Source organism: Antrostomus carolinensis, unplaced genomic scaffold, assembly GCF_000700745.2.
Source record: "Antrostomus carolinensis isolate BGI_N321 unplaced genomic scaffold, ASM70074v2 scaffold40474, whole genome shotgun sequence".
In the NCBI taxonomy this organism is placed as follows: Eukaryota; Metazoa; Chordata; class Aves; order Caprimulgiformes; family Caprimulgidae; genus Antrostomus; species Antrostomus carolinensis.
This window is the reverse complement of record NW_010309435.1, coordinates 36,476-47,134: the sequence shown is the minus strand read 5'-3', so window position 1 is coordinate 47,134 and position 10,659 is coordinate 36,476. Positions and strand designations below refer to the sequence as shown.

The 10,659-nt window shown below is 37.0% G+C and overlaps 1 protein-coding gene across 1 annotated transcript in view; it reads right to left on the bottom strand.

The window, feature by feature from the left end:
• Positions 1-4,115: 4,115 nt before the first annotated feature.
• Positions 4,116-10,659, bottom strand: part of LOC104523509 (uncharacterized oxidoreductase ZK1290.5) — a 37,217-nt gene continuing 30,673 nt past the window's right edge. The window contains exons 6-8 of the mRNA XM_010166112.1: positions 6,896-7,078; positions 6,301-6,360; positions 4,116-4,211 (exon numbers count right to left, since the gene is read on the bottom strand). Of these exons, the coding sequence (XP_010164414.1) occupies positions 4,116-4,211; positions 6,301-6,360; positions 6,896-7,078 (339 nt within the window). The remainder of the gene's footprint in view (positions 4,212-6,300; positions 6,361-6,895; positions 7,079-10,659) is intronic.

Here is a 10,659-nt window from a genome sequence, read left to right as displayed (position 1 = left end):
ACAGAGAGTCCATTAAATATATATTTTTCAACATCAGAAAGTGAATTTATACCGCAGTACATGTATGACTTTGTCAGCTTTGCTTCGGATTAATCTTCCACCACCTTTAAGTGATTTACTGTAAATTCAAATTTACAGGACAAAACATATATATAAAACATAAAAACATTATACTCATGGATATCCAATGGGATCAATCCAGGTCATGAAGAATCACTAGCAAAAAAGTAATTCATAGAAAAAAAGAAAAACAAACCTGAACAAAACAACTCAACAATCTCTCCTCTCCTTGTTACCAGGAAACTGTGAAAGTAATTGTACACTCCTCCCTCCCTCCAAATTTCACAGCCAAGTTATGAACTTAGCACTATTTCATTATACCGGAATTTTGAAGCCTCATATAGAAAGTCCTGGAAATCTATTTTGCTGGAGAAAAAAAAATAGAGCAATCATTAATAGGATGCTAATGCTGCTAACATACTCTTGAATTTCCTAGTAGTAGTTCAGCTACAGAATAGTTCCCAAAGGGCACTGGATAGCAAAGCTACTATTAAATATTCCTCTTGGGCACAGTGATTGAGATTGGTACGATGCATCTGTGCAAAGTTGCTTAGAAAAGCACATCCCCTGATGCTGGCCATGCCTACAATGTTTACAGAGTGATGTGTGTATTATATCACTGGGAAGTAGCACCAGCATCATTGATTTAAATTCGTTTCAGGCTTTGTGAGTGCTGCCTTTTTTTTTTCTTTTTTAAATTCTCAGTGCGTAGTGGCTTTGGAGATAGTTCTCATGCTCTGGTTCCTTGGAAGTCATTACTGTTCTATCATGTCCTGGCAGTTGTAATTAGTCCTATGTGATGCTGCAGATGAATAAGCAGCCATTCATAAAGACAAATAGTAAGGCTGCATCATTTGTACCATAAATATAACATGGGCTCACTACAAGGCAGTGCACATACTCGAAGCTTTGGAAGGGGTGTGGCAATGTAGAAAGAGTTAACTGCTTCTATTCAATTAGTGCCAGCAAGAGCTACCCCACCTTTGTCTCCATTTTAAAAAACATGAGGTTAACATCAGCTTTCCTGTCAGAACAGTTCAGTGCTGCTATTTTAAAAAGAAAATCAGCTGGTGTTAACCACAGTGCAAAAAGAAGGGTGAATATTATGCAGTCTTCTTGGGTTAGTGGATTTGTGAACTTACTAGTATTACAGTTTCTTTATTACACATGCTGGTCAGAAAAATAATGTCTTGAAAGTTATGTTGGGGGACAGGTGCAGTAGAAACACTTCTGCAGCCTGATTAAAAAAAAAAATAAATTCTGAAGTATGCACGTTACAAAACCATTCCCATTATTTTCCAATTAAACATTCTTAGGTGCCTTCATCTCCAGCAATATAAAATATGAAATTCAGAAATAAGCAAGAAAAAGGAGAGAGGGAGCCCCTTGGAGTCAGACAGGAAGCTACTTGGCTGCACAGAAAATGGCCTCACCCTTTCCACTGACTTTCAGTTTATTTTTTCCTTTCCTTATTTGTTTCAGAAAGTTCCCTTCCATTGCCAGCCACAGTGCTCCTGCAAAGGCAGCTGATTGCACTTAGGTAGGTAACACTGATAAACTCTATCTTATTTTAAAAAATGGTTTAACTCAACTAGAAAGGAGTGCCCCCGTCAGTCACTACCGTAAATGACCTACATAATATGGAAGAAAAAGCACCTTCAATTTTCAGGTGTATTCCCCATTCCTGGAGGCAAGATGATGGGTTAACACTGATAAAATGGATACATTGCTGTATCTTTAAAATGGTCATTGTGGAAAGGTGAAAACATTTTCCCTCTAGAGAAAGCCCGTCTTACAGAAATATGGACAGGAGGAGGAAATTCAGCCCTGGGGAAGAATATGCATATAATTCCAAGAATTCACTTGAGGGATGAATTCTTAGTTTAAAAAAACCAACCAAACAACAACCAAACAATCAAACCACTTAAAAATGACCACCTCAGGCTAACTGACCAATGAAGAAAAAAAATGCAGTTAAACTTTCTGATTTTTTATCTTCAGCACTTTTATATCCTTTTGGTCTTCTAGGTTCTGCTTCCATTACAGAAAATCTCTCCTCACTGCTACCCCTACATCTCACTCCTGTTCACTTTGCTAGCATACAGAAAGATTTGGTTCAGTTTATGCATCATTTGTGTTGGAAAATAGTATGTTGATGTGATGTCTGTTACTTTAGAGAGAACTAGAGGTAAAACTCCAACTTCTCTTTTGTAGTTTCTGAGAAAGTCTTCACTGCCAAAAAACCACATGGAGTGAATACTAGACACGTGATTCACTTCTAGTCCTCATTTTATGAATTCAGACACACTGTGAAGCAAGGAGTCCCTCAACAGCACGGTAACAGATTTTTTTTTCATATTGCTAAGGTATTGTTCTGTAAAGTGACTTTTCAAAAGCAGGATTAGCTGATGACCACTGGTAGAAAGGGTTTTTTCTGGGCAATCTTTCCAATTTCCACTTAGTCATTGCCATAGTTTTCTACAAAAGCTAAAAAAAGCCTAAAAATTACCTTAATTTTATAAATAAGCCTTACTTTTTGAAACTATTGAACCCCTCATCACGACAGTTAAGCCAGGTATATAACTGTTCTTAGACATATAAAGTGGCATTTCCAGAGACTGAAGCACCTCAAACTGCAGGCCACACCTGAATTCTAGAAAATAACCTTACTGTGGAGATTGTGTATTTCTTGGAACAGTACATCATACAGGTATTAGTGAGCACAGCATTTCATACAATATCTTGTACTTTAAAATAATAAAGAATACATTAATGATTCCAGAGGCAAATCTAGACAAATTTTTGTGGAAATGTTTACCAGGAAAAACCAGCCAATTATCCTGAGGAGCTGGTAAGTTTGTCTGTATTTTAGCCAAGCTGTATAGAAGCTCTACTTCGAGGACAAACAATGCAGGCTTGAATATATGATTGCTGTAAGTCACTTGATAAAAAACTAAGGAGCTTTGTTTCATGATATGACTAAAGCAGAACAGCACTGGGAAAACTGCCTCAGGAAGTCCGCACACAATATAAATCACAGTCAGATTTTCCATACCTTTCTAGACACAGGAACTCCTAAAATATCAAACCAATATGACTCGAAGTTGAGTACTCAGCTGATAAAAGACACTGCAGACCTATTTCTCAAAACAGACCTGTGAACTATATAGATCCATATCTACATCTACCTCTCTATATTCTATATACAGATATATTTTATAAGAAAATCTGAGGAACAGTATAGTCTCTGAATGAGATTTCCTGGACAAATCCAAAATGAAAGCTAAACTAATTCTCACTAAAAGCTACACAAAACTCACCAGAATTTCCAGTAATAACAAAGATGCCTCTTTGGCTCTTAGAGCTTGCTGTCAACTCTTAGCCATGCAGACAGTTTATCTGTACATGGACTTCTCTGGAAAGATTTCTACTTTGTTATACCTACAGGCTAGAAAATAATATGCACAGAAGTCTCTAGGTCAATGCCATTACTATGCAATAATATGCATAAAACTTTTTTTGGTGATGCTCATATATTGCTTATTACAGTGAGATTATATTTTTGATGGAGATTTGCAGTATATTGTGCAGTATAATCCTATAACAATAACGCTATTAATGTGTTTTTTTTTACACAGCTTTTTCTTCTTCATACATTGTATCCTCTTACAAAGTATGTGAAAAATTATTTCATATTTAACACCTGTGTTGTACACTAGTAGGTAGCTTTTTTCTTACATTTTTGAAGAAAGGATATCTCCTCATGCTTTTTGCTTAATTGGCCTGATGCAGGGTCAATGGCATAAATAGGAGGCTTTGCATGGGCTTCAACAAACTACAGATCAGGATTTCAGATGGAAATATAAGATCTCTGTACAAAAATGCTACCCTCAAAAATATCTTTTGTCTGTTATCAATGTTAAGGATTTAAAATCAATTATCATTAATAGCAGACATTAATCTTACCATTATATTCTTATTGTAACCTTCCCTGAATTTAAATTACATGGTGTGATTCACTGATCACTGACATAGGAAAAAGCTCAAACCTTCATTCACACAATAAGGCTTGGGTCCCAGGAAACATGTCTCCCATCATGCATTCCATTCAGAATTTCAACATCGTCTTCAGCTATTGTAAAATCAAACACCTACGGGAATGCATATATAGTTAACATCATGAACACTGAGAGAATCAGGAGTGTTTCTGTTATTTAAACTGACCAAGATTCATTTAAATGTGAGGCAGATTTTTTCTATATTTTTTCTTCTGGAAATTCTTCTTATATTTTGTCATACACAAATATTCAATTAAGCTGACAGACTCCACTGGCTCCTTTGCTCCTTGTGTGACTCATTTTATTTGCAGACTCCTTTAAGATGATTTTGTAGCACTCTGGTCTCAGGCAAGGGTCTGAGATAATAGTAGTACCAAAGCTGTTTCTGATAGTACTCTATATATGGGCACTGCCAGAGGTGTAGGAATACCCTGACTGCAATCCCTCTGGAAACCTGAGCTCAGTATTTCACTTATATCCCAATGTTCAGTTTGGAGTGCTACAGTTATTTTCCTTAGAAATTTAGCCAAAGAGAATATTTAGAAGGTATCAGGACATTCACAAAGCAAGCAAGCTGGAGGCTATATCTATTGTTTCTATGCATACTCGGATAAAACACTGGGGGATCAGCTAATACAAAACCAGATAGAGTGCTATGGTGCCTCAGTACTAACTCGAACTTGAAAGCAACCACCTGTCCATGCACAGGTTCTTACAGCCACCAACTTCTGTGGTGAGACCTGAAACATGAATGAGGGTATCAGTGTTTTCTTAGCAGGTTTCTTATTCAGACACTATCACTTCAGAACTGAAGTTGCTTTAAGTTGGTCTGTTGTCTTTGTCAGAGCTCCTCCATACTCAATAGAAATCCCATGGAGCCTGAACTGCTGCCAAATGAGCTCTTCCCATGCTGTGTTATCCAGCAATCACTGTCTGCTGGAATGACCCTTGCAGTCAAATCTCAGTGCTCAAGCTTTTTAAACCTAAACCAGGGACCAGTCACAGAAATGTTATATATTATATTATACACTGAGGGCTTAACGAGGTCCATGCTTTCACCAGCTTGACTAGAGGTGGTTGAGACTCAGGCCAACACACAGGCATGGGGGAAAGGAAAAAAAGGGAGATGTGATAAAAAACATGCAATAACTGTGCCAGTTCTCCCCTCCTCCTCTCCATCCTAAGTGTTTTAAGTTTTGTTGCAATGCATTCCCTCAGTTGTGCAAAATTAATTGGTGGGGCCATAAAGTAAACTCTAAAAAATAGAATTAATCTGGATTTAAAGTGTCATTGGGAGAAATAAAATTAAATTAAAAGAAAGGATTTTTAAACTGGTTTTGTTCTCTAATCTGGTTCACAATACAGCACCACAAATAGCTGTGTTTGTACCACAGAAGGCAGTGTGCATGTCAGAATAAATAGTCAAGGCAGGAGCTATATAAACAGGCATAGCCACTGGCAGAAATCCTCATTGCATGTATGTTGGCTTACACCTATATCTACACACACACACAGAGATTTAACTAGCAGACAGAAGCTTCTGATCTTCACGCAGTTTCTTCCTGATTTGCCAAACAGTTCATACTCTACGATATTTTTGGAAGTAACAATAAGGTGGTTGTGGTTTCCCCTCCTCCAAAGAAAGCTCACTTTCAGATCAGAGAAATGGAGAGAAAAATCAAGTGATGAATTAAAAACATTTGGTATGAAAAGGGGAAAAAAAAGGTGGAGGGAATAATGCTGCCAATCCTCATTCATTTCTCACTTTTGTTTGTCCATCTCCTTCATGCTGAAACCTTCTCTGCAAGTCGAGTAGAAGGATGAAGGTGGAGGAAGAGTCAGCTCTGTCAGGACCGTGATTTCCTTGCAAGGTCTCTATCTGGGATATCCCCAAGAGAGTTTTACAGCTTTCATACAGTGTTATGCATAGCATACAAATGCCTTCCATCTGACCTATGTGCCTGTCACAAAAAGGACCTAACCATAATTAGATTAGGATGTTCTACAATCATCCAAGTAATAAATACAAATACTACTAGGTAATTTTATGGTACTGTAATTTGCCAGTTTTAACTGAGTTGCCCCAATATGAAATGGGTAGAGGAAAATGGGCAGGCAAACCAAAGTATTAAAAACAGTAACTCAGTTGTTAGTCAGACTTGAGTGCATAACCAAATCTTACCTTGCAGTTTTCCTGTATCCTTTCTGCTTTTGTGGACTTTGGAATAGTGACAATCCCATTCTGAAAATCATAATGCTTCTCATCAGTAAAATTTACATCGTTTCAAAGAAAATATTCTCTCTTCAAAACATTTCAAGAGATTCCTCATGTCTTCTGAGGCTTTGATTTAATTTTTCAGAGGACACTGACATTTCTATATGCTATTTTTAATTGCTGTTATATACACTGCATTAAATTCTCACAGAGATTGTGGTTTATGTCAACTTAATACACTATTTCACTGCTTAGTACTTCATGCTGAGTGACAGAAATGGAATGATACCTTATACTGCTTGTAACATTTAGTTTGAAAACATCTCTTTTATTGGTGGTTCTTTTTATTCTCTACTATCAGATTATTTGCATATTTAAAATAATGCCATGCTTTGTGTACTACATCTCAAATTTCCAGTATGGCACAGTTAGTTCATGCAATATCAACATATTAAAGGCAAAAATACTTCCTGTATAAATTCCGGTTTCATGCACAAAACCCGAACTATTTCCATTCCTTCCCTGAGAGAGGAGACACGTTTTCATTACCACTCTCCATTACCTGTATACTCCAGCGTATGCAAATCTGTGCTGGAGTCCTGCCATATTTCTTTGCCAGCTGAATGACCGTAGGATGAGTGAGTGCTTCACCTTTGGCTAAAGGACAGTAGCCTTCAAAAACAATATCTCTGCTCCTGCAATAATCCACCAGCTCCTGAGGTCTTTGGAAAGGGTGATATTCAACCTTAGATAAATAGAAATAAACTTTTAGTAAAAACCTTGAGAGTATATTTAGTAGAAAACATCACTGATAAATAAAAATATTTTTTCTCTTGTTTTAAAAATACAACATGAGTGAAACCACTGCTTCTGGGAGACAGAGGTAACTTACCAGTTTTAGAAGACATGTGAAGGATATTAATCTATAAGCATTTTGCCATGAATTTGCACAAGAGTTTGCTATGTATTTTATGCTTCCCCCAGAAGTAAGGTGCATAGAGCTGTTATCTGCCCCACCTGCAGTTCGACTAGCACTCTTGTTCTGCTTCATGTTTGAGAAATATATGCAAATACATAGTGGAAGTCAGCATCAGGTCATTTTTATTAGTGATTTGAGACTACCTTCTCTTCCCCAAATCTACTTCCTTTCCTGTTTCTTCACTAATGATCTTTGAGTGGCACAGGCAAGGGGAGGGGGCTGGACAGGGACTGGGTTTGCAAAGGACCAACCAGAACAATTTGCTTAGGATGAGGAAGCAAAGCCTGTTGGCATGGATTGTACATGGAAAATCCTGTAGTGTGTGTGTGGGTCCCCAGCAGCTTGTGCTGGGAAGCAATCACACTGTGGAATGAAGTGTGAAGGAGACCTTTTGTAGAAAAGAAGATCACAAATTGCCAAGAACCAGTTAAAAGAGGAGAAGTAACAAACTACAAAGACACTTGTTGGAAGCAAAAGGAAACAGAAGTTATTGGAAAGTAAGGATCTCAGAAGAGCCACGTATTCTGGCATGTAGCAAAAGCCAAAAGAGAACCTCTGTAATATTCCCTACTATGTTATTTAAATAAGTATTTCACAGTTTGTGCACTGGAAGAAGCATACCGTCCTCTGCATTCAGATGCAAATGGGTAGTGTTTTCTTTTATAAAATACATAATCATGTGATGCATTTTTGTGACTGGCTGTCACCATTGTTCCAGTGATCTAACTCTTGCGCATTTTGAAGAAAAATACTCTTCTGACCAATTACCTCAACACAGGGAATCTGGAAAATTTCTTCTGCTACAAAGAGGACAAACGAACATTTCCTGTTTCTCATCTTTAGTACATGTTGTCTTTTCAGACAACAATAGTTGGGAACAATAGGCTGGCAGTCATTCAATATGCGCTAAGAAAAAACCCGTGCCCCTCGAAGGCTGGGCTGAGTCAGCCTAAAGCTGCTATGATCTAAATTACTAGGTGGACTCAGGAACAAGGTTCAAGCAGCAGACACATCCATGTCTTCAACCTTTGATGTTGCTTGACCTTTGAGTAGCCTTTGTATTTCATGTTTATACGTGTAAGACCAGTGTTTAGGTCATACAGTTATTCACTTGTTTGCACCTGAGCTGAGCAGAAAACATTCTCATTGTTTTTACGCAAAACTAGGAGGGGAAAAAAGAAAAGAGCAAGCAGGGTGTATTACTCAATTAGTACAACAGTAATAAGCAATTTTAGTGGATGTTCTTTACACTAAGCGTAACAAATAACATAGCCATTCCTCAACATGTATTCAGGATCAAATGCTGAAAAATCTGCAGTACCCCTATGGCATCAGGTGATTTACTCGGCACTTATTACTAATACAACTCAAGCAGAATTTACCTGCTGGTCTATTAAGATTTCCGGGCAGCACAGTTCCAGAATACGCCAGGAATATTTAAGGGAAGAACAGCATGCTGAGATGTCACCTCCTTCTTCACAAGCAGGATACACAGCAACAACCACTTCCCACCGGGGAAGATTATACCTTGTGCCTTTCATTGAACCAAGAGACTCTCAAATTTTGTGCAATGACTTTTGGCACATGCAATTACATGTTCGTAGCAGAAAATATTTTCCTTCTTAAATATATTGCTAAGATAATTAAATGCAAAAAATAAAATAAGTTGGGTTTTTTTTGTTGTTTGTTTTGTTTTTTTGTGAGAACCTTATGGAAGGTTTTATCAGCATCTGAATGCAAGGGACTAGCACCCTGAGCTAGAAGAGGCACAGGCTAAGTGGCCAGCATGTGCTTCCCCTCAAAATAATAATTCCTACTTCCTGGCTTGCCCCACCCTTGCTATTTTAGTCACTAAACTTTTCTCAGGCGAGGGCTGTCCATCATATGGTGGTAGAGGAAGATCTTGATCTTTTCTGGCACTCAACCATGAGTGATCTGTGTGTAAAAATTAGCATTTGTTTAATAAAAGTTTGCAATTCACATTACAGAACTCCTCACAGCTGCTACTTGGTCAGCCACAGGGGAACTCTAAGTAAGCACTGTTTTTTATGACAGTCATAACACAATGGGGAAAAGTTGAGCCTAATAACAATCCCGACACACAGACCTATGAAGTCATACCTGGGAGATGGTATATAAAAGTCTTACTCTTTCCACTATGCTGCGGGTTCTTTTCACCTGGTAAAGGTTTTCTGTAGCTGGATTTCAGTCAGTTCCTCAATGGGAATACAGAGTCTTACAATTACTTCTCTTTAAAAAAACTGCAATTTAAGCCTAGAAATGTTTTGTCTATAGAGGAACAGTTCAGGTGAGTTCATATTCAAAGGGTTTGTTTCCTAATGCCTCAAAATACTAAAATACATTTCTACCTTGTACAAATTTACATAATAGAGCTCAATATCAATGGTAATATTAACAACATTACTAAATCTCTCTAAGGTGGCTACACAGTAATTTGCACTTCTATAAAAGAAAAAAAAATATTGATGAGCATTCCTACATGAAATTCAGAGAATAAAAGTTTATATTTGGTTGCACGGTATTGCTTTATTAAATGAAACATATATATTAATTAAATTCTTATAAAATGTAATTTTTCCTTAATGAGTGACAGGCACAAGAGCCTTCAAAGAGATTTCAAAGACTTCCTTGAGCTTAAATCCAAACATACTACTGCCAAGTCAATTGCAAACTCTGAAATACAAGCCTGTAACTTCTTCATGATGCTAGAATAAAATATTTATCATCATTTTACACAGTGTTTGTCAGTATTTTTAATAGTAGATTGTAATTTTAAAAGGTGCTTACTTACTACTAAATACCTTAACAATAGTATGTTCTTGAAAAGACAGGCCTTTCCTATTTCTTTCAAAGCCACGATGATACTGTTTTTTCCAGGAACCAAGAAAAGAGGCAATACTTACAACTTGGTTTGTAAAATAGAAGCATTGCTTACTACCTGGTTTGCAAAGATTATAGAAGTCTAATAAAGACCCGCCTTTGTCCTGCCTTCCTACTTCCTCTTCTTTACAGAAACAATAACTTTCAGTTTTAACATCAAAAGAACTGTTGGAATTGTAAGAACACCCTAAATTTCTTATGCAAATTTAACAGAGCTAAGAGGGAAGTGATTTTCCTTCTCTTGTTTCTTAAATATTTAGACTTTGTATATATACAATGACTGTTTGCAAGTGATTTGTAAATTGATTAGAAATTAGTTCACTGAAAAAATACGCTATTTTAGGCAAAAAACATAGCAAAGATTTTTGTATTATAAATTCTGGACAGTGAAGTATTTAACATAGCACTTCCATTCTCAATTTAAATTTAGGAATTCATTAGTTATT